At 49.2% G+C, this 24752-nt stretch overlaps 1 protein-coding gene across 1 annotated transcript; it reads left to right on the forward strand.

The window, feature by feature from the left end:
• The first annotated feature begins 17095 nt into the window (after window positions 1-17095).
• On the forward strand, window positions 17096-18001 carry LOC146177534 (uncharacterized). Its single transcript, XM_084581145.1, has one exon. It carries the CDS (start codon window positions 17111-17113, stop codon window positions 17999-18001), a length of 891 nt encoding a protein of 296 aa, XP_084437271.1. The 5' UTR covers window positions 17096-17110.
• The last annotated feature ends 6751 nt before the right edge of the window (window positions 18002-24752 follow it).

Genomic DNA, 24752 nt, shown 5'->3' on the forward strand with positions numbered 1-24752 from the left:
TTGTGGCCACTGGTTTCTCAACTCCAGATGGTCGTGCATGTATTGAACACATACAGCTGGCATGAGAAAAGGACAAAAGTCTTTTAACATTAAAAACGATGCCACATGTAACCAGTGCTCACATCAGACCCAACTGCTTCGAGAAAATGAAGGTGAGCTTGGCCTTCACACTGTTTAGCGAAGAAGTGATAAAAGGTCTCTTTATACTGAAATCACACCTCAAGCACTCTTTTGATTCGATTACACCAACAGAAAAGCTTGTGAAGCGCATGAGTGGCCTCATATCCCTTCTAACCTCGAGGTTTCCACGCAGTGGACTAAGGCCATCATCCCAGGGCGTTGCTGACCTTGAGGCTTTTCTCGACTTTATAGATAAATGGGAAAATGTGGCAAAGAGCACCGGAGGTGGCTTTATCAGCAAAACTACTGCTGAAGGACTGCGCGTTACAATTCACAGTGTACTATCACTTCTGACATATCTGGAAGCTTTGGGTTTTAATTATTTACTGACTTCAAGGCTAAGTCAGGACAAATTGGAAAACTTGCTCGGCATTATCAGGCAATACTCAGGGACAAATGATCACCCTAGCCCTGGACAGTTTCTTGTAACTGTTAACTGCCTCAGCTACTATTACCTTGCCCGTCCGCCCAAATCAGGGAACAGTCCAGCCCAGCTTGTTAGCGCCCTTTTTAGCTCACCAACAGCTGAAAATAATAATACCTTTAGCATGCAGGACACAATTCAGGACATGCTAAAGGTTGGTAATGTTGATGATGCTGGCTCTGTGATTCAGCTGTGCCTTACTTCAGACCACGACAGTTATGTGGCTGAGACAAGTGACAGCAGACTCCTCTTTTACATGGGCGGTTATGGGGCCAGGAAGTTTAGTCGGAAAGTTTCTTTCCAGGATTGTGCTTCTGGCCTTACAGTCACCAGAGCAGCAGCTGAACCCAATACAAATAGCGTGTTCACTCGGCATTTTGACAGGCAAGGCCTATTGTACCCTGGAGCTGAGTTGGCTGCGCTCATTAAAGTGTTAGAGGACGCATTCACATTATTTTGTTCAAAGGAAAAGCTCTATGCGTTCAGTATGCGCGATTTTGTGCAATTTCTTAGCACTTTAATACTCAACCAAGTGGGATGTGAGCTGCATCACAAACAGCTGACTGCAAAAATTATCCAGTTTGTGGTAATAACTAGGCTTCTTTTTTTACCAAGTCTTTGAATAAGGACGAGGCTATTCAGAGGGAGCGCCAGAAACATTTGAAGCTAAGGAGGGTGAAGTAGAGTCTAATGTGCGCACTTAGATCGCTGTACCATTAATAAAAAAAATCAGTTATGTTCTTGTGGACATTTTGTGCATGTGGATAGTTTGCTGTGTAATAAAAGTCATTTTTCTGGTCCTACGGACTTGTACAACAAAAGCAATGATGGGAAAGATAGAGTGCATGTTGAGGTTCGCCAGAACGTGCACTCACACATGCACGTTTTTTTTTAAAGCTGCAGCTTCCATAAACGACATATTTTGGACGTATGCAGATGCCAACAGAGAATAGAGCAACGAAGACAATGTCATTGCCCCGAGTTGTCTTGCGCGGAATTGCTAGTAAGTTTTTTTTTTTTCTATGGGAACTCGTTATATATGCAGCGGATGGCCGGATGACACAGTTAGCATTCTGAATTATCAGTGTTCGTTGTCCACTTAGCGAAAACCAGCGCGTCCAGATTGAATGTTCAGCTGTGCGTTCAGAAGTCAAATGAGATCCGTTTTCAAATCGCGCGGCTAGGCTTCTGTTTCGCGTTCCAATGGAACGAATAATGTATCTTTTCATTCTCTGTTCTCTGCAGAAATTTCGCTCTTCTTAGTAATGCATCTCTCAGCTGCAGACCTTTCGTGATGCTTGCACAGCGCGTCACACAAATTCAATTGCAACGCAAAGTTCACGCGGAGCGCGTGCTAGGTGCTGCTCCGCCCCCTTCAACCGCTGCGACAGCTGCACACCAGGGGCAAGTAGCGCCATCTACAGCTTTCATCGCTCCCCTGTGCACTCCGCCGGCTCACGCCTGTCACACTGCCACCTTCTAGCCACCATAGCAAAAACGAAGCTTACGTTCCATAACATTCGCCCGCGCGAACTGGTTTCGAAGGCAGCGTCGCTTTGCGCAGTGTAGTCACGCTGCGCTTTTGCCTACATCCTTTGCCGATCGCTTTTGCCGATCGCAACGCCACCTTTGTTTACAAACATGACGCTTGTCTATACCAATTTATAAGAGAGCTACGTTCGGATAAGTAAGTTTAACTGGTATACATGTCTGCACTTTTTAAAGTAGACCTCGCAACAGCCCATCCCGTATAGCTAGCGGGTCGTCGAACATTTTATGCTTTGAAGCCTGTGCTTTAGGTTATGCTCGTATCATCATCGCATCCGGTCGCTTCCTTTGAAAGAAAATGTATCCACTTATCAATTTCTACCCGCGTGGGACGCCTTGTAACTCACAGAGTCGAACGAGGGAAAGAAGAGGGCTTTGCGTTGACACAGAACGAATCAAGATTTCATGGGAAGCCTCAGTTCGCAAGCCAAGTTAACGAGGCACCAAGGAGACTTCTGTGCAGAGCCACTATTACTGACAGGGGTTTTGATACGCTGTTGCTGTCGGAGAAGAAAAGCAAGGAAAGGGGTCGGGGCATAGGGCAAGCAATGAAATACTATTTTACCGGTGAATCATACACTATACTGAGAATAACCAGGAGAATTTATTTCCGATTTCATGGTTCGGTGATGGATGCGCTAAGCTCTTTGGGTACCGCCACCTTTATTGCCTATCAAGCCTACCGCTCCATTGTGCAATAACGTCATAGCTCGAGCCGCTTTACAGGCAGCCTGTAATGATGGTTGCTGTGTCATTCGCCCTGCAGTAACACATATCCTAGCGAGGAGAGCAAATGCTTTTGAAGAGCTTCCGTAGGGCGTTTGCACTCAACCTGCATGTGCTTACAGGCATCAGTTTAGACACCCTGTCGAAGCTTAACATGGCGTGTGTCTGCTAACTGGGCTACATAAAGAGCGTCTGGGCAAGGACTTTATCTGTCACACGAGTATTTATAACGGTGCTGAATACGCTGGTTCGTTTATCGCGAATCAAGAGGCAAAAAGCAGCGTTTTTGAAGGGCACTTGTATGTATGTATGTATGTATGTATGTATGTATGTATGTATGTATGTATGTATGTATGTATGTATGTATGTATGTATGTATGTATGTATGTATGTATGTATGTATGTATGTATGTATGTATGTATGTATGTATGTATGTATGTATGTATGTATGTATGTATGTATGTATGTATGTATGTATGTATGTATGTATGTATGTATGTATGATAGTCTATAGTCAGGCTGAGAATGATGATGTATGGATGGACGGACGGACAGATGGATGGATGGATGGATGGATGGATGGATGGATGGATGGATGGATGGATGGATGGATGGATGGATGGATGGATGGACGGACGGACGGACGGACGGACGGACGGGTGGATGGATGGATGGATGGATGGATGGATGGATTGATTGATTGATTGATGGATTGATTGATTGATGGATTGATTGATTTATGGATTGATTGATGGATGCATGGATGGAATATAGGAGCGACCCCTTTGAAACGGGGTGGTAGCAGTTTCTACTATGCTCATTTCTTTCCCTATATCTTGAATATTGCTTTAGGTCGGTTAGCTACACAATCATTCCAATTATTAGGTTTTCTAGATTACAAACCTCATGACACTTTTCTGCTTTTAAGCCACCAATCTTGAAAGCACTTTTTGCTAGCTTCCACCGCAGATTTGTTCACCCGACCACTGTCAGGAAGAGTGATGGCGTCTGCATCGACATTTGGATAGATACCATCGCATTCGAGTATGAGATGTTCAATTATTTCTATGAATTTACCACATAGTGCACATGTGCAGCTTCTTGGTAAAATTTCTTTTTGCAGCTGCGTGTTCTAAGGCACCGTGATCTAGCTTCAAAAACGTAGCGCAATGCCTCTTGAGTTATCAAACAAAGCTTCCTTCCTGACCTTCATTTCCACTCTCGGTATAGTTCTACACTCTGTTTCTTTTCAATAGAAGTTATCCACTTTTACCTTCTGTGTTTTTCACTTGTTGTTTAACGCATTTTTTATTCTCCGTTCTTATGACCAGCATACACTGGTTAGTTTCCTAGTTCTTTTCCTCCATTGTCAGTCAACAATTGTTTGGTATAGGCATTTAAGTAATTTAGCTGCCCAACTGTTACTGTCCAATTTCCTCAGGCGTTCCCATATAATAATATATATAATGTGATTTCAAAGGAGCCACGAATCACAAATATCAACAATCTACAAGCTGTCACATAAGCGGTCGCCTTTTTCCTGACACCTCGTGTCCCATTTGCTAAATTATGCTCCATTCTTACTCGTATGAAATTTTCAATTCCATACAGCTGCTATGACAGAGTTGTGGGACCCATTATAAGCACTGCGGTAAGTATTCTGGCATCTCGCTTATTACCGTCTGCATTGACCACTGAATAAGCGATGTGACCGTGCTTGTAACAGATTTCATAACCCTCACATTGCGACTTGACATGGTCTAAATAAGTGTTAGGTCTTTATGTTTATTGTTCCCACTCAATCTGTAACATTCAAACATCGTATGTGTGTCTATGTGGTGACGCGATCATGCACTTGAAAGGGCAAATCAATGTCCCCCGAATAGCGCGGTAGATGCCACAGACTGCGCTAGAAACATTTCATTTCGAACCTCTGCTTGGATGTATCTCCTACCTCCTTAATGCGTCTTGTGATTTTCAGATCCTAAATCACGGGACGTGTGTTCTGCTTCCTACATTTCGTACGTGACAATCGTGGCGTCCCGCATTTACCAATTGCCAACTCGAAGAAAAACACGACAAAAGCTATGATGAGAAGGACCCCAGTGGAAGCAAAAAATCCCGCCAGTTCTTGAACTTGGGTGAAATGAACTTTTAGGCTTTCTTTGTCCGGACGCCCAGTAGTCATTCTGAAGGAGAACGCCTCCTTCCATCGCTCATCAGCAGGATGCAGGGCAGTTTCCATTGCGCGGCGCCAGAGATTGCTGTAGATTACTATGTAGGGATAATCTTTTCGGATACCAATTATCTCATATGCGGGCAGCATTCGCTCTCGTGATTCAACAAGGCCCTTAGAGAGTTGTGCTTTTTCATATATCCCCATTCCCGGCATGAAGCACGCAAAGCCCGACCGTCGCGCAGACCGAAAACAGCCTTCGGGATTATCGAAGGTGAGGCGCATTTTCTTCTCATTTCGCTGAAACGCGGCCTTCAACTTGGAGTGCAGAGCGGTACTGAAGACGGTGCTCTTTCCCGATTCCCTGAGCTGGCCGAAATCACTTGAAACGCAGGGCACTAGTTTATGGTTATCCAATGCAATTTCGAGCTCTTCCAAAGTGTCGACGAAATTGGGCGACACCGTGACGCATAGACGGGAAATTAGTTCCCCCCATAAGAAAACTGACAAAGGTAAAACACTCATCATCCAGGTGAGAAGGAACGTTTTGCGACATGACCAGGAGGGGCGAAGGGCTCTTCCGCTGGGAGTGCTGTACATCGGCACTGAAGTCGAAAAGAACGACGCTATCAACAACAACGCTGAGTCAGCATCATCAGAGATGTGACCAAAATCCGTAAAAGTTACCGCAGGCCAGAACAAGCCAAGATGTAAGCAGGATCAATGAAATTATCAGAAAGAACCACAACGAGTGCGTCAACGCAGTGAAGAATGAAAATTTGAAGTTGTACGAATTTCTTGCCGTGAAAAATGTCTCCTCTGAGTAATAAACAACTGGCGAAATGTGAAAGTGATGAAGCACAACGGAATCAGCATGCCAGGGCACCTCTACCAGGTCTGCATAGCCGCGGTATACGGCCTCAATGGCATTAAATGGGTTCCAGTACGCCTTAAACCGAATCGATGCGTTCTGTGCGAGCAGTGCTGTGTGTATTACAGAGTAGGTCTTAAGTGTGCATGTGCTCAAGGCTTGGGTTCCAGATGCAATTATTCTGCACGCGATTGTGATTTTTTTACCATCAGGTGGTAACGTAATACGCATCCCGCCTTTGGCGTCTCTGATAGCACAGCTCCGAGAGAAAACGAACACATTCAATAGATTGGCGTGGCTTTCTGATTTTCTAGTTCTAAATTGTGGACCATCACACTGTAAGAATTTGGTACCGAGTGCGTCTAAATATTCCTGCTGCAGAAAACGTTGGTCACTGTGAAATACAATCCATTCAGTAAAGTAAACCAGGAAGAAATTTCTTAAAATTCGTCGCATGCAAGATTTCTTTGCTTTATGGCTGCCAACAACCACAAGAACTGTACGCACATTGAACAACCTGTTTCTTTCAACGGCAGCCTCCAATTCATCGCTGCAGCAAGACCAGCTTGTCGCTTTTTGGGGAAAGGCCCTCATTACAGAATTGTCAAAGGGGCCCCTCTGGTTTCCACACGTGATGAAAGCCATCGTATCCTTCGGACCTGCCCTCTCTTCCAGAAAGGCAGACGCCTGTCTCACCAAACCAGGTAAAATGCACGCTTCAGGACTATCCGCCCCTTTGCAATGTGATTCAAAAGTTAGAGGTTTCCCGAACAGAACAATAACAAATAATACTTGGGCCACACTACAAGCGTTTGACATTATGTCCTTTTACGCTTGTGTTGGCTTTAGAGAGCCAACTCTTTAAAGAAAAGCATCTGCTACTTTGACGAGTAGAGAAGAGGCTTGTTGAGCTGATGGTCTTCTGATAAATTTGCGCAACTATGTGTTCTGAGGCCAGTTCAAACGGATAAATGTCGACTAACTATTGTTCTTATGAGAAGTCATTCATATAATTCTTCTAGGAATTGAGCTTCAGTATAACTGGGTATCAAATTAATAAAAACCACGATGCGCGTTCATATCTACAGTAATGTTTTCAATAAGTCAAGAAATAGGAGCAGTGACAGTGCCAAACAAACGACAATCAAAGTGGATTCCCGAATATGCTTTAGAAGCCGCGTTTCTGAATTTTTGCCCAGAAAAGAATAAATGCTACCAAGCATTCGGTATGCAAAGCCTTTGCGCCGCTGTCAGCAGGAGAATCCTCTCTTCAATAAAACGTGTACACGTTTTCAAATTAACAGCATCAGTTGTAGCTTCACTTGTTGAACTAGTAATGGTTATTAGCAAATGTAATACGGTGCTGGGCAGATACACATAAGTTGAAAACCTATGACCCGCGTCTATCAAACATACGTGTAAAAGCAGGTAACAGGAATCTGCAGCACGGTTTTGACGGCTTCTTTGGTATTACCAAGTTTTATCTCTTGGCTGTGAACCCAGATTTGGAGATGGTATTCATGTTATGGCCGTAGTTCCTTCAGCAGGCAAGGTATAGTTGATTTACCGCAACCGCAGTGCCGTCTGAGAAACCTTGACCTGAAATGAGAGAAAAGGCAGTTCTAGTCGCAAGCATTTCTGCCGAACAGTCATGACTGAAGCACTCCTGCTATTGAAATGCAGGGCCCTCACAAGCAGTGACCGTTGCCTAGTTTTAAGGCACAAAAAATTTTAAGAACTTTGACAGCATTCAAAGAAATAGTCTCGCTTGCCTCTCTGCGACCAAGGAAAATGAGGACTAAGTACTAAGTAGTGTGGTGCCATATTGAGAACAAACTGAACTACAACGACTGCTACCACTACTACTCGAGATAGTCATTGAAATATTGCCGTATGTTCTTTTTAAACACCTTTAGCGGTGATGGAAATTACGCATTTAATGTGATTTTGTTGATTAGAGATTGCGCTTGAAAATTTAATTTCTCTTCTATCCTTTCCCACGCACGCATTCCCTCCATCGAACGCAGAGAGGCTACTAGCAAAATTGCAAAATTTATATTTAATTATTGATGCTTGTAAGGTTCCTGTATACGGATATTACGCGAGGGGTGGATGTTGCACCTTATGGGATTTCCAATGAATGACTTGGAGCGCGCTGCAATAGTGTGTTGAACTGCCCCGGCAGGAATGCGATTCCTGTCCATTTTCTCTTTGGATAAAAAAAAAAAAACTAAGATTGGCAGTAGTATATGAAGATGGTGGCAGATATCATTGTGATGATTTAGGCAGTCAGGAACGCAGTGACCTGAGTTGCTAACTGAACTTTCAACTGGGCAATGATAAATGACCGAAAAGATAGCTGCCAATTTTAAGCTTGAATAGGGAGGCTGAAGAATAGAAAGAATTTGCACATTATGTTGGTGACGCTAGAATAAAGGCAATAGCCGAATGAATGAGTCTGATAAAACGGTGCAGATATAAACGAAGACACCGAAGAGGGCAAAACGGACAAGAGCGCACTAACAACTGATGCGTGGTCAAAGAAACACCTTTCACTTAGTGAGCATGCGCCAAGAAATTCAGCAGTATCAAGAACATAAAACCAAATCAAACCATTACCAAACTGACTATCTGCATACGGAAGAAACTAAGACAAAATTGGCAGTGGTTTAGCTCCCCTTCCTATTTCAGATGCGAAAGCAACAGCTGCATGGGTACGCTTAGAATTAGCTCTCTAACTCTCATTCCTTCTATTAGCAGCAGCCACCAGCAGGGCGACCACCTCGTGATCGGATGAGTTTAACTTCTACCCTCTTCTGTGCCGCTGAGCAGCTGCCGGGCTCTCCTTCTCCAAGTTGGTCGATTTTGGTCGCGCGCTCCTAGCTATAGACAATTTTAGTTTCGACGCCTGGGCGCAGCCATCTTAGTTCGATGGTGGCGCCCCGTATGAGCCAAACTAGGAAAGTCCGCTGCGGCTGCTCTTGACGCCATCTTCGGCTGTGCTGTGCGTGTTGACGCTGAGATGCGGCAGTGTAAAAGTGCTGTTTAGCGGTGTTCGTGAAAGCTATCCGACACCTTGGTGCTATTTTGTGGTTTGTTTGAGCGCGCCAGCAAATCGTATACCATCCGTTTGGCGTGGCGGCAGCTGTTGGGAACATCACTAGCGGCCGGGGCGACAGCGAAGAACAGCGCTCCACTTCCGCAGGACGAACTCGTCAGAGTTAACTGTGAGGATGTATATGTTGTAGCTTTCACAATACATGTATTTTCACTTATGTTTCATAATCGCAATGGTATTTGTACACACAAACACAAAGCGAATGAACCGTACGGGAAGCTATCGAACGCGGAATACAAATACTACGAAAAATGTTTTCCAGTCATCGCCGCATTGATTTAACATGAAGTGCGACCCATTTTGATATACGATCGAGCTGTCCTGCTTCAACAATGTATACTTTCAAGTTAAATCACGGTTCAAGAACAGCACATAAAAGAAGTAGTGTATAAAGTATCATCTCTCGACGCTTTTATGGGTGTTCGTCCTCACATGGTCTGGACATGCCAGCTAAACCCGTCTCTTTTACCCATAACCCCTTCCCCTCACCCGAGAGGACTGGGAGGCGGCCCTTCTCGGTTGCCTGGATCTAGCGGCACAGCAAGCGCTGGTCCAGCGAGCTCGTGTGGCGGCCCAGACCAATGGATTCCCAGAATAAGGGTCTCCACCTAGTATTGTAAGGGGAGCGGCCCGCTAGGGATGGCTCTCCAAGTAACCTCCCCTTTTGTAATAAATGCTTTCCACCACCACCACCGTCCCGTATACGTCGTAGCAGCCTCGTTTACACTACATATTGTTGAGCAAAACTTGGAAAAACATGCGCTCTCAGCTGCACGATGAACGAAGACGAGAAATTCAGAGCACATAAGCACGCTGCTTACGAATGCGGCCCCACCCGCTGGCGCGGCAGACAACGGCACTCTCGCCGAGCGCGATTTCCTAGTCTTCGCTATAGGCCTAAATGGTTTCGCATCGAAGGCACATCCGACGACGCTTCGTAATTGGTCAGCGCTAAAGTAAATGGTCTCTCATGGAACTGCCTTATTGCCAATCCCATTGCATAAGTAAAACAAAGATGTAAATTTCGTTGACGCCTCAGCAGCGGAGCCAGCGTGAGCGTGCAGACCATGAGCCGCGCTCCGCACCAGCGGCAATGTGTTGCGAAACTTGATTGTATTGCAGTTATTATAACACAGTAGGGATCTGGGAAAGAGAGCAATGGTGAGCCTTGACCGCCTAGTAAAGAGCAGAGACATTAGTCTGCCAACCAAGATCCGTATAACACGTGCTATGGTCTTTCCAGTTGTGATGTATGGATGCGAGAGTTGGACTGTGAAGAAGGCTGACCGCCGAAGAATTGACGCGTTTGAATTGTGGTGCTGGCGAAGACTCTTGAGAGTTCCTTGGACTGCCAGAAGATCAAATCAGTCGATATTGTCGACCATAAACCCTGACTGCTCATTGGAGGGTCAAACTTTAAAGTTAAAGCTCAGCTACTTTGGTCATCTGATGAGAAGAGAGGAGTCGCTGGAGAAAGATTTGTTGTTGGGAAAGGTTGAGGGTCGCCGGAGAAGGGGTAGGCAGCGAACGCGTTGGTTAGATGGCATCCTCGAGGCACTGCAGATGAAGTTATGTGATGTTAGGAAGATAGTGAGAGACCGGAAAGCGTGGCGTGACATGGTCCATAGGGTCACGAAGAGTCGGACACGACTGAACGACTAAACTGAAACTGAGGGATCAGAAATCCGCAAGCATTGTTTTTTTGCTGATGGCTTACCGTTTTAGTGAAGAGCAGATTTTATCACGCTCTTCTGGCGCTAGCGCAAGAGATCCACCATATCGTTGGCGCGGAAGGCTTGCGGGAGGCACGGCCTGCCCGGCGTGCGTGTTTATATGTTTACTACGGCGCAGGAAGCAAAATTGGCATCATATCCGCGAGTCCGTCATTGGTACTAAGTCTATCTGGCTTACACAAAACCTTCACAGGCGAATTAAATCAGGATGGACATGAAAGCGGTGAAGCAGAAGCATATCACAGCCGCACTGGGACTGTCGTTGCATGCTTCCCACATACGCTCTCGGCAATCTTGCGATTTCTTTGAATAATTGTGCAGTCGACGAACACGCATTGCTGTCCCGATGACATTACCACTAAAATAGGCGTTGATAAAGGTATTTAAGTCTCTCAAACAACAATATACCGAGATGCAAGGCCGTTCTGCTATGCATAAAGGGTGCGAATGCACAGCCCACTCGGTACTGGCAACAATGTGCAAGCGCTAAGAATCTGGTTAGACAGTATTTTCCTCCTCTCCTGCTTGCTCTCAGTAAAACGATCTCTAGACCAGATTTTGTAGCCGTTTTCTGGCGTGGGCATTTTCTACCGACTGGCGCGCCGCCGCGCGGGCGTTTCCTTGGGGACTGCGGGGCTGGCGATCTCGGCGGCCGCGCCTGCTCGGTAGCCACGATTAGGTCGACTTCGAGCGCAAGAGAATATTTCCAGATATATTTTCACCGCCCTGTTGTACAGGAGCGAGCTCATTTGCGTTATCGTGAAGTTAAAATCAACGCGCTATATACCGGGTGTCCCAGCTAACTTGAACCAAGGATTACAAAATTATATATTTGAGGTAGGTCAGTGAAACCAGTTGCACACAACGGCCGGCCTCCTTACGCACTACGGGCAATTTTTTGTTTTGCAATTACTTAATTAGCTGATTATGTTATTTTTTCTAATTTAATACATATTCATGTTAGACCAAAATATTAATTGGAAAGTTGTAGAGCACCTTCAGAAACCCCCATTCCATTAATTGCAATAAAGCCTCACATGTATCTTTTTTCCAGGCTCAAAAAAAAAAGCCCGCGGAATAAAACTAATACCACGTGACTAGCGCATTTGAGCGCCGCGATTGTGGTGCTCTCAGTCGAGGTTTGAGCGAACGAAATTAGCTGCGGCCATGTCTCCTCGGCAACGTTAAAGCGGCAGGCCGATATGCCTGCGATGGCTTCTTCGCCCGCGTCAGACAGCCGGCCACGTGACGGTGCAAGTAGCAGCGAGCTCGGCAAGCCGACACCACCGAGATTCTAACAAGGCCTTTGCATCACCTTCTCTCCAATCAGCGAAAGTCGCGACAATCGGATGGGCGATAAGGTATCAGCCACTGAATCTGCGCGTACAGGCTTGGGTAAAGAGGCGAGATGAGATTATGTGACTCGACTCAAATTCGCGCTCGCACCTTCATTTGCCGGTACTTTATCGTTATCCGCCTGTCGTGACGTAGGCTGCTGGGGTGCGCAGGCCTTGCCAAGATCGCGGTGGCGACGGGCGAACCCGAGCTCGTTCCGACCATCGCCAACATTTCAGCCAGCCGCTGCGACGGGACCATCGGGACACGGCCGCAGCTGATTTCGTTCGCTTAAACCACGACAGAGAACACCACAATCGTGGCGCTCAAATGCGCTAGTCACGTGGTATTTGTATTTCGCGGGCTTTCTTTTGAGCCTGGAAAAAATGATACACGTGAGAATTTCTTTATCGCAATTAATGAAATGGGGGTTTCTGTAGTTGCTCTGCAACTTTCCAATTCACATTTTTGGTCTAAGATGAATATTTAATACATTAGAAAAATTTGCATAATTAGCTAATTAAGTAATTGTAAAACAAAAAATTGCCTGTAGTGCTCAAGGAGGCTGGCAGTTGTATGCAACTGGTTTCACTGACCTACCTAAAATATATTATTTTGTAACCCTTGGTTCAAGTTAGCTGGGACGCCCGGTATATGATTTTGTTTTTCCTTCACGTTTATTGTGTTGGTACTCAGTGCGCAGCCACACAAATGCTGAGGAGGAGGAGGAGGAGGAGGAGGAGGAGGTGGAGGAAACAACATTATTCAACGCACTTTTAAGCGTCGAGAATGTCCTGGGCCAGAGTCACCAAGGCCCACTGGTCTTTCAGCTGGTCAGAGGATAACCAAGTCCGCCACGTTGGGGGAAGGGGTGTGAAAAGTGAGATGACTGTATTACAACACGGCATGAAAACATACAGATTTCTAATTTTGTATAGTGTTCAGAACAATTCGGGCATGTCTGATTCGGTACAAAAATGATCGCGCTGGAGTAAGGAGTGTATTTAGTTGTATGCATCTAATTATGCATATTTGCTTGATAGTGAGGAATTTATCAGGAAGAGGAATTGTGTACGAAGAGTTTCCCTAATATTGTCATATTTGATGCTGATTTCTTTTTTGTAGTGAAGAGTAGCGTCCCACGTGGATAGATAATGCTAGGGAATCCCAGGCGCCCGGTGCTGAAATTCGCGGGCGAGGTGATGAACTACCTTATTGCCTGGAATTTTAGCGTGACCAGGAATCCACCTCAGTGTGACAGTGTTGGGACGTAGCTTGGAGAGAGCTCTGTGTAGATCATCTTGCAATTGTTCAGGAATGCGACCCGTATCAATGGTGCGTATAGCCTGTATTGAATCAATGTTTATTGTATATCCTGAAGATTTAGGGGGTGCTTATGCAAGTTCCTGAATGCTGGCGACTATTGGCAAAGTCTAGAGGGTCGCTGTAGGAGGAGGATCTAAGTAAGAACCGAAGGTATGCGTCACTACTTCCATGCAGCTGTTAATTGAGTAAGAAGCCACTCCGTCGTTAGTTCGTGATGCATCTGTGTAGACGATCAAGGAATCAATAGGATGAACATGATTGGAAATGCGAGCTTAAAGTCTGCCGAGGTTAATATCGGGTGCAACGTTTTTTGGGGTGGGGGATACTCTGAGTTTATCTGGGAGCGGGGAAAGAGGGGTAATGATAGGGATGTAATGCTGATGTTTCGGTACCCTACAGTCGAACAAAAAAAAAAAAATCCTTTTAAACAACAGCAAGCATGACTCATATGTGCGCGGCTCATATATAATTCTGGTTAGTTGAAAGCGCTCATGCTTCCTGCCAGCCATAGCGAACCTCACCAATTGTGCTGTGTTGTCACCTGCGGGTGGTGAGCTAGTCACATAGAAAATCATCGTTTTGTGCTCATTAACAGCGGGTGTTTTGTTGTCCATTATTGATAAACACCGCCTCATTAGGGTCGAGTCTTATGCCTGAGATATCTGTATAGTGCCTATTAAACTGTTGCGCCTACATATCACGCATATTACGCCTTTTTAAATCCTGCATGTATATAGTCGTAATGATAAAACCATGCATCTCCATGCACAAAATTAAAAAAGTAAAGAAACATGTGCATTTGGCACATATGAAAGGCAGCCACAAAAAAATTTAAAAACGCCAGCACACTACTGCTAATAAATGATTACTGCCAGTTCGTAACTTGCACGGTAGACTACTCTCGGATATCACGTAAACGAGTGAACAGTCCGCTTTAAATTGCTAGAGTACTCTCTAAAAGAGGGAAAACGATCCACAGCACGCACTTACCTATATAGATGGTAGAGCGCGCTAACGGCGTAAGTGAAGAGCACTTGCTCACGAAGACGCGCGAGGCGCCTGCACGGCCCGCCGTCCCCGGGCTGCTCGCACCCAACACTCCCAGAAATGCCCGCGGTGGTAACCCTCCAGGAGCCGGGAGAGGGTGCCACACTGACCAATTATACGGTCTATCAGCGGGATGCGCAGACTGCCCTCTGCGTCAGCAAAAATTTTACGGCTACCCCGGTCGATTTGGACTGCACTACGGCCTGTTCATACGCTATGGTGACCCTCCTTCCGCTTAGGAAACAGGATCCTTCACTACACGTACTCAACATATACAGTTCACCTAAACTTCCCAATGTAACATACACCAACATATTTAGCAAAGCCCTCAAAGTGGCAGGAAGGGAACCCCTCATAATAGCTGGGAATTTCAATGCACCCAGTACTCTCTGGGGCTACCGTAGGGAGGAGAAACGCGGACGAAAGCTGGCGGAGCTTATTTCCACGTTGGGCCTAACCCTCCACACGGATCCCGCTCTGCCCACTCGGATAAGTAACTCAGTGACACGGGACACATGCCCAGACCTTACATTTACCAAAAACATAAGATATGCGGAGTGGCACAACACCGAGGAAACACTTGGGAGCGACCACTGCATCCTCATCACAACACTCCGCACTAAGCCTCTTACACGCTCCCACCAAAAAGCTAAACTCCCAGACTGGACACGTTTCCGATCGGAGTATAATAACTCTGAGCCTATAACCCAACAGGGCTATGAATCCTGGTCTCAAAATTTGGTGGCCCAGCTTCATAAGGTTGAACAACAGGTTCAACTCTCGGAGGCAACGCCAGCGGTGGACAACCACCTCTTGCATCTCTGGGAGGCCCGGCATAGCCTCATCCGCCGATGGCGCCGGCAGAAGCATAACCGCAAACTCAAAATTAGAATAGCGGCACTCACCCAAGAGGCAGCCGAGTATGCGGCCCAACTCGCTGACTCAAATTGGGTAGACCGCTGCAACACCGCAGCTCGACAAATGTCGAATCGGAGCACATGGCGCCTGTTCCGCGCATTGATTGATCCGAACCAAGCACGCAACGAAACCCAGAAACACCTTCAGAGAGCTATTCACGCTTTCAATGGGGACACCACTAAATTGGCTACAACGCTGAGAGACAAATATCTCTGTAGCATCCAGGACTCCCGCGGGTCGGCATACTCATATGCAGGCTCTGAGAATGAGGAGCCTAAAAGCGGCACTGGCAAAAATGAAACGTGGCACAGCCCCCGGACGGGACAGAGTGACGGTTAAGCTCTTTGCTAACCTCCCGGACTCAGCATACCTGAGCCTTCTACACTATTTCAACGCCATATGGGAAGGGGGCACACCTCTCCCAATGGATTGGAAAACCACATTAGTCACCTTCATACCGAAACCCGGAAAAGCCATAAACATCGAAAACCTTCGACCCATTTCATTGACTTCTCGTGTGGGGAAGTTGATGGAAACCATGGTCAGGGACCGACTCTCTCAATATCTAGAGCTTAAACCCGCCTTTGCGGACACAATGTGCGGTTTCCGCCCACACCGGTCCGCGCAGGACGTCCTGCTCCAACTTCACAAAGAAGTCTTGGCTCCGGTCGAATACCCCAGTAGCGACAAGGTGGTCCTCGCCTTGGACCTCAAAGGGGCCTTCGACAATGTAACCCACGACATCATCCTCACACATTTGTCGCAGACAAACTGTGGACACAACACGTTTAGGTACATCCGACAGTTCCTCACTGATCGGCAAACCTATATACGTATCCAAGACCAGGAGCATGGCCCTTACCCTTTGGGTACGCGAGGAACTCCACAGGGAGCGGTCCTCTCTCCCCTCCTCTTTAACCTCGCCATGGCTCACCTCCCCCCGTTGCTTAATGATGTCCCAGGCATCAGGCATGCTCTGTATGCCGACAACATCACGCTCTGGGCAACACATGGGTCGCTAGGGCAGATCGAGGCCAACCTGCAACAAGCGGCGACTATCGTGGACGGATATGCTCGTCGCTGTGGCCTGGAATGCTCTCCGACCAAATCACAATTCGTACACCTCCGGCCCAACCCGAAGTGTACCACTAGAATTGCCCTTGCCCTTGCTAGCGGCCCCATCCCTGAACGAAATGAGATAAGAGTGTTGGGACTCTTTATTCACTGCAATCGCAAGATTGACACAACCTTGCAGAAGCTCCGCAAGATTGGAGACCAGGTGGGCCGCATGGTCCGTCGGGTATCTAACAAGCGGGGGGGGGGGGGGGGGGGTTACGATGCAAAGACGCCCTGAGGCTGGCCAATGCATTCGTGACCAGCCGGATAATCTATGCGGCACCCTACATCCACTTGCGGAAATGCGATGAGAGCGCCCTAGAGGTGATCCTTCGCAAAATTTATAAGCGCGCCCTCGACCTCCCCATAACGACGTCCAATCAAAGGCTCATTGCTCTAGGAATGACCAACACGTTTTCAGAGTTGCAGGAGGCGTACTTGAACAACCAATACTTGCGGTTAAGCAAATCACCTGCAGGCAAACGCCTCCTAGACCGCCTGCACATTGCTTACAATGCGCGAACAGAGGAACGAACCGAAGTTCCAGAGGACTGGCGCTATGCGCTCAAGGTTCGACCTTTGCCACAAAACATGACAAAGGAGACTCACGAGGGGCGTCGCATAGCGCGTGCGGCGAACCTAAAAGAGCGCTACGGCTCTCGTCACGGAGTCCTCTACACGGATGCTGCTGGCCCACACCATGGAGGGTGGTACAAGGCCGCGGTCATCCACCAGAACACATACATTCAGGGACTCACTTTCCGCGCCCCAAACATCACACACGCAGAGGAGGTCGCCATAGCGCTGGCCGCTGCAGAGCATGACTCCAGGGTTATCATCACTGACTCCCGGGGAGCTTGTCGAAATTTAGAGCAAGGGCGCATTTCGCAACGCGCCGCCGAAATCCTCCGCAGATGCGAGTACCGGGATCGCCCGGACACACGTGTCATCATCTGGGCCCCAGCACATGCGGGACTCGAGGGGAACGAGGCCGCAGACGCCTCAGCCCGCGCGCTTAACCACCGGGCATCGCCTCAACTCCCGCCGCTTGAGGAAGTGGAACCCAATCCGGCCATTACCTACAAGGAAATTGCTGACTTGTACAAAACTCGACACTGTCTTTTTCACCCCCCCGCTAAAGGACTAACTAAAACTGAGGAGCGCTGGCTCCTTCGTCTATACACCAATACAGTTCTGTGCCCGGCAGTACTGCAGTATTTCAATCCGGCTTTTAATGGCGAATGCCCGCACTGTGGGTTCAATCCGGCTTTTAATGGCGAATGCCCGCACTGTGGGTGCGCATTTTCAGATGTGTACCATATGGTGTGGGCTTGCCCCTCTAACCCGGCTTACTCCCCTTTCCCTTCACCCACCCGAGAGAGCTGGGAGGCTGCCCTGCTCGGCTGCTCTACCTTGGAGAGCCAACGTGCTCTCGTGGCTAGGGCCGGAGCTGCCGCGGAAGCCACAGGAGTCCCGGACTAGTGGGCCCTCCTAAACTTTGTAAGAGGCTGGCCCTTAAGGCCTGCCTCCCACTTTTTTTTCTCTCTCTCTCTCATGTAAATATTATCTAATAAATGTTTTTCACCACCACCCGACAGACATGATGTCGAGAGGAGGAGCGCTCTAACAGCCTGCGCGCGAGGGCAGGGCCTGCCTCGAGGGTGGCACGCTCCTCTTCTCTTGCGGCTTCCCCAATGCACGGTCTGCCTCGAGGGAGATCGCGCTTCTCTTCTCTAAAGAACGCGCTCTCTCCCTCGAGACCGGCCGTGACCAGTGGGGTCTGTTTCCACCTCCCGTCGCGCTTCGGTGGGGTCGCCACCGCCCCACTGCTGCGCTTCTGTTATCGCCGTTCACGCGCAAGGGAAACGCGCACTCGCTCGTCGCTCCGCCCGCATCAATTGCAACAGGCAGGTCCTGATATTTCTCCCTTTATGGCTTATACAAAGACGCCTTATTCAGCTTCTAAGGTTTACCGTGTATGAGGAATAAAATATAGTCAATAATCCGCTCACGCGCCTGCGTGCCTTCGTCAGTGCGGCCGAGCACGGTCGAACGGAGTTTCGGGTACACTTACCTCAACACTTTTTGCCCCTGAATTTTGTACAAAATTAAATGTACCAGGCTATGCAGTGTGCCCTTGAAAGCTGTAAGCAGGAGTGATGTTATGTTCGTCGTTCGGCAGGTACAGAAGCAGACCACGAGAACAGTAGACGATGATCTGATGATGGTCAGGAGGAGATATATATTTACAGATGAAAATATTATTTACATTGGCAAACAGTTACAGTAACAAGTCACACAGACAACTGCAACTTAAGACAAAATAGACTCTCACACAGAGAAGTCCCTACAAGCCCTTACTTTTCTACCGAGCATCTCGGTTAAAGCCTAGGGACTGTAAATACGTGCTAAGCACGGAGCCTCAATCTTGACTGACAAACATGGTCCGAGGACCGCTTTTTGATGACAAACATCAACAAAGGCCCGAGGGCGGTCACCTTCGGTGATCCGCCCTGAAAATAAAGCAGCCAATCAAATTATTTAAAAACATGCCACAACTCCCGTGGGTTGGGAATAATCTCGGACCCAGGTCCTTAATTACTTCAAATAAAAATACAACATTCAAAACACACACTCTTTCCACTCGCCGGTCCCCAAACCCTCTCACACGGCGCCTGTCTTTGCCTCCCCTCCTCAGCGTGTTTGCGACGCGACCTTGCAGCTGTGCCTTTGTGAAAGAAACGCCGCGGGGGATCTGTCTGGAGACTAGGCCACCCCGCCGTCCCGGTCGAGGAAAAGGGGACGAGGGGCACTGTCCCAGAGCAGTGTACAGTCGCCGTCGCGTGGAATGTCTCGGGCACAGCGGGAGAACGCTGGGCTGATTGCCTACTTGGGGTAGGGCAGGGGTCACGCCTATTGTCGCCCTCTGCTGGCCGTAAGGTGGTTCGCAGAAGCGTGCCATTGTTGTTCCCGGCTGCGTTCGCCTCTTGGCGACGCCTCGGGGCGAAAGGACGAAACAAACCAGGCCTCCCGTGCGCCCCGCGAGCCCGCGACCAAGAAAAGGGGAAAAAAACAACAACAACAGCGCTCGCTCCATGGCCTCGGCGCGGGGGGGGGGGGGGTTCGACCGCCAGCTGGACTCCACGAGCGAGTCGCTTTTCACTGCGGCCTTACACGTCCCTCCTAAGAGGGTAAATGAGCTTGGAATCCGGTCATTTCAGCCTAATACAACAAAGGCCGCAACAACCCGCGAAGAAAACAAAACATGTAAGACACTTCGCACGTGAATGAAACACCAAATGAAACTCGCGACACAAGGTGGGTATAGCACAGAACAAATCACACATTCGCATCGGTGGACTGGACAGTGTTCGTGAAAGTCCCGCGCGCGAGCAATTGGATGTCCTCACGTCAAGTTCACGCGCACTCCACCGTTCACATCACACATTGCACCGGGTACGCGGGAACATTCACGCGTCGTCGAAAGGCTATGACTCAAGCGTGTGCTTGCTCTACGCCCCAAGTCACATTGGGGACACGGGTTAACGCGTCGGCGTTACCATTGCTTGACCCTTTCCTGTGGGTCACCGTCACATTGTAGCGCTGTAGGGCCAGCGCCCATCGCGCAAGTTTTGCCCCATGAGGCGTACTGGTAGTGAGATAGGAGAGGGGGTTGTGGTCAGACACCACGTTAATTTCTGCCCCGTACACCCAATGATCAAATTTCTTTAGTGCCCAGATAATGGCGAATGCTTCTCGCTCGATCGTAGACCAGCGGGTCTGCGTTGGCGTGAACCGGTGGCTGGCAAACGCTATCGGCCTTTCCCGTCCCTCGTCTCTCATCTGCGCCAAACAAGCCCCCGCTGCAACGTCGGACGCGTCGGTGAACAGCCAATATGGCCTTTTAATGTCGAGGGTGTTCAGCGATGCAGCTTCGCACAGAGCTGACTTGAGCCTGTCGAGCGCGTTTTGCGCTTCCTGGCTCCACGGAATCGTGTTAGGTACACCTCGCCTCGTCAAAGACGTGAGTGGTGCGGCCACCTCGGCGTATCCTTCAACGTAATCGCGGTAGTAACCACATAAGCCTAGCAGACTCCGTAGCTGTCTCTTTGTTGCGGGGGCCACGAGCCCACGAATGGCCGATATCTTTACTGGGTCGGGCCCATGGTTTCCGCCTCCCACTATGTGTCCTAGGTACTTAATGTGGGCCTGTGCGACCGGACACTTTTCCCGGCTCACTTTAAGTTTGGCGTCGCGCAACAAATCAAAAATTATTTCTAAGTGCCGCAAGTGTTCAGTCCACGAGGAAGAGAAAATGGCGATGTCATCGAGGTATGCGGCCGCATAAGCCTGATGTTTCGAGAGGAGGGTGTTCATTATCCGCTGAAAGGTGGCCGCGGCGTTCTTTAGCCTGAACGGCATGACGCGCCAAGCATATTGTCCCTCGTGAGTTACGAAAGCGGTCAGATGTTGGCTCTCCGGAGCTACCGGCACCTGCCAGTATCCGCGTCGCAAGTCGATAAGGGTGATATACCTAGCGCGGCCCAACCTCATGATGAGCTCTTTAGGGGGTGACATTGGAAAGGCGTCCGTGCGCGTCGCTGTGTTTAAAGCGCGATAGTCAACACATGCGCACCGATCCATCCTTCTTACCTACGCATACAACGGGATGGGCGCACTCGTTTTCCACCGGATACACCAGCCCGAGGTCTAGCACTCGTTTACCTGGCGGCTCACCTCACTCCTTAATAATTCCGGCACGCGATATGGGAAAGTGCGTTTGAGCATGTGGCCTTCGTGCAGCTCTATCTTATGTGCCCCAACTCGTGCGACTCCCGGCGTTTCGCTGAACAAATCAGCGTAAGCGGCAAACACCTCCGAGATCTCGAGGCGGTCCTGAGTAGGTAGGTGTGCGAGTTTCTCCGCATCTATCAGACAACCACCACATCTCTCAGGCACAGACCGAGGGGTGTACTCGATTTCACCAAACTCCTCGTCTTCCTCGAAAACTACTCCGACATGGCTGACACGTGCGTAGTAGGGTCGCAGCCTGTTCGCATGCACTATCGCTGTAGCCTTTTTTCCTATGTCGATTCTGTACGAGTTCTGCCTCTCTTGCGCGGTTACGACGAATGGACCGAGCCATTTGGGGGCCATTTTACTGCCAGGGTCTGTGTCAAAGAGCAGTACCTGGTCTCCGACGAAAAACGTCTTGCTCCGTGCGCGCCTGTTATACGCCTGCGCGTAACTTCCCTGACGTGCGCTCGACGTCAAACCCGCTACTTCTGCTGCTACTTCTAGCTGCTCGCGTAGCCGTCGCAAATACTTCGCGGGTTCTTCCCTGAGTGTGTTCGGGAGGGGTTGCTGGCCTGTCCATGTTCGCTGCAGAATTGCTAGCGGTCCGATAGGATTTCTACCGAATAAGAGCCGGAACGGCGTCACGCCTGTAGTGTCATGGGGGACTTCCCTGTACGCCCAGAGAACGAACGGGACCAGTCTATCCCAGTTCTTGGGACCTTTCTCAATAACATGGAACAACATGTTCTTCAAAACGCGGTTCCACCTTTCCACTGTCCCGTTGCTCTCCGGATGCTCAGGAGTCGAAAAACGCGGTGCGCATCCCAGTCTTGCTAGCATCTCACTCGTCAGCTGCGCCGTGAAGTTCGCTCCCTGACCTGAACAGACTACCTCAGGTATGCCTGTGCGGCTGAAAATCGTAAGCAAGGCATCGCATGTTGCCCTAGCGGTTAGGGATCGCAAACAGACTACCTCCGGCCACCGCGTGCACAAGTCAACGAGGCAGAGAGCGTACCTATGACCCCTGCTCGACGGAACATCGAGCGGCCCGATTATATCGACATTTACGACCTGAAACGGATGGTCGGGTCAGGTGAGAGGTGTGATGGGAACCCTATCTTTAATTCGCCTGTCTGAGCGGACTTGACAGCCGTGACATGTCCTGCAGTGTCGCGTTACGTCCCCTTCTAAGCCTGGCCAGAAAAAGCTGTACTTAATTCTGGTCTTTGTCTTCCGTGGCCCCAAATGGCCTCCCCAAAGGGACTCATGCGCAAGGCAGAGTACCTCTTCACGCCTGCTAAGGGGGAGCACAAGCTGCTTCACTTTGCTACCGGAGATCGAGTCCCAGTGATACAACAAGCCGTCTGAAACAAACATACCTGCCTTCCCTGCCTTTGCGTCAGCCCACGCTTTCTTTAAGGTTTCGTCTGATACTTGGTCGGATCTGAATACCTGGCGCTGTTTTAGGGCTGCGTCCGCGTCATCCTGGATCGAGATTACATCTTCCTTCTCGCTTTCTTCCAGATCTACTTCACAGGGCTGTTCCGTCGCCACACCTTGCTCACCACTCATTAGTTTGTCTGCCTCAGGCCCCGCCGCTTGCTCCTCGTGTGATGTAGAGCTCAGCTTTGCGCTCCGCTCCGCCATGGTGACAGACGCGTTAACTGCTTCAGACAGAGGGCAGGCCTTATTCATAACAAGTGCCTCGTAGCGACTGTCTATCTCCGAAAGCAGTTCCCAATCCTCTCTGGAGAGCAAACAATCCACTCCCTCCGCCAGCTTATCCGAAAGCGCGCATACAATGTCTACTGCCTCGGGCCCTGCTATGTGTGCGGTGGGCCGCCTGATGCTTACCGCAAGAGTGACCAGTTTTGCGTTACTCGTCTCCCCAAAAGCCGAAACTAGCTTTATCGATCCGGATGGCTCCCGACATACACTTGGCACGAGGCCTTCCCTAACCCCGGTTATCTCGCTACCGGTATCAATTATAGCTGTCGCCGGTATCCCTGCGCACTCAATCTCCACCTGCTCTAGCTTCGATTTGCGTACCTCGTCGAATGACTGGGGCGTTTTCATCTCTGCTACTAGGCTTGTCTGGGAGGTTACTGACGCCGGTGTTTCGCATGTCTCTACGTTGGCTACAGCTACCTTTTGAGCTCGAGCGTGTTTCTCCTTCTTTTGCACGTTTTGTGAAGCGCGAGGGCATTCCATGGCTCGGTGGCCAGGTGCGCGGCACTCATAACACTGAATTGGCCGTTTGCTAACATTGTTCGCCGCTTGCGGGGGTCCCTTCGGTTTTTCCGCATACACAACAATTTGTTTCGCTGCGCGCCCCTTGCCTTTAGCCTGTTCGAACGTTTGGAGAATGTCGGATATTTCATCCGGTTTTAGCCACCTCTCCTCCTCACGAAGACGCACATACTCTAAGCCCTCAGGGCTCAAGCTACCCTTTATGCGATCTGCGATGATCAATGATACCAGGTCGTCTTTGGTTTGTACGTCTCGTGACCGAAGGTAGTACTGAAAGTACGTCTTAGTGCGCGAGGTGAACTGCGCCCAAGTTTCATCGCGGCGTTTCGTCGCGCGCTCAAAGCGTTCGAGGTATTCTGAGGAGTTAAGCTTCAGCTCCTTTAAAACGGCTGTTTTTACCGACTCTTAGCTGCCACACTCATCATCCCCGAGGTTGCGGAGAAGGTACCTGACACGCTCAGCTAGTGCTGGCATGATTAAGTGAACGCGGCTTTCGTTTGGCACCTTGAACGTCGTGAAAATTCTCTCGACTTCCTCGAACCATAACGGCACGTCCGCGTCACACGGAAGCTTCATTCCCTTAAGGATTTTAGCGCATTGGGAGACTGGATCGGGCCCCATTCGACGCTGATCGTCAATGTCTGACCTTACAGACGTCTGCCCGCGTCCCGCTATCGCCATTGCAACCGCTGGATCTAGCCCAAGTTTCTGTAACTCTAGGCGTTCCTGTGAAAGAATTTTCAATTTTTCCAGCTCAAAATCTTGTTCCATGCGGCGAATTGCAACCACATCGGATACCGACATCTCCGCTACTTCACGTAGCGCTCCTGCTACAGGCTGAGTTGTCGCTTGCTGCGACTGCTCGCTGCCATCTGTTATATTTCCCCCTGTCTCTCTCTCGCCTACGCTCGCCATCATGCTCCGTGTAAAAACCATACGCCACTTTACACTTGAGCCATAGCCACTTCAACAAAGCGCAAGAAATCCCGCTTACCCGTGCTGGTTTCGCCAGTTGGGGCCTCCGTCCCTTGGTGCCGAAGCCTCGTCGGAGTCCTTCCCCAGAACGCTGCCTCTGGTTCGGGGCCTGGATCACCTTGCTGCTTCTGGCTGGACGTGCGGCCGCTTGTTGCCTAGTGGGTTCCCAGGACCTAGGTGCTCTGGGTGATGCTCGTGGTCGCTGGTTGCC

This window comes from Amblyomma maculatum, chromosome 10, assembly GCF_055883805.1.
Source record: "Amblyomma maculatum isolate TAMU_Amacu chromosome 10, ASM5588380v1, whole genome shotgun sequence".
Classification (NCBI taxonomy): domain Eukaryota; kingdom Metazoa; phylum Arthropoda; class Arachnida; order Ixodida; family Ixodidae; genus Amblyomma; species Amblyomma maculatum.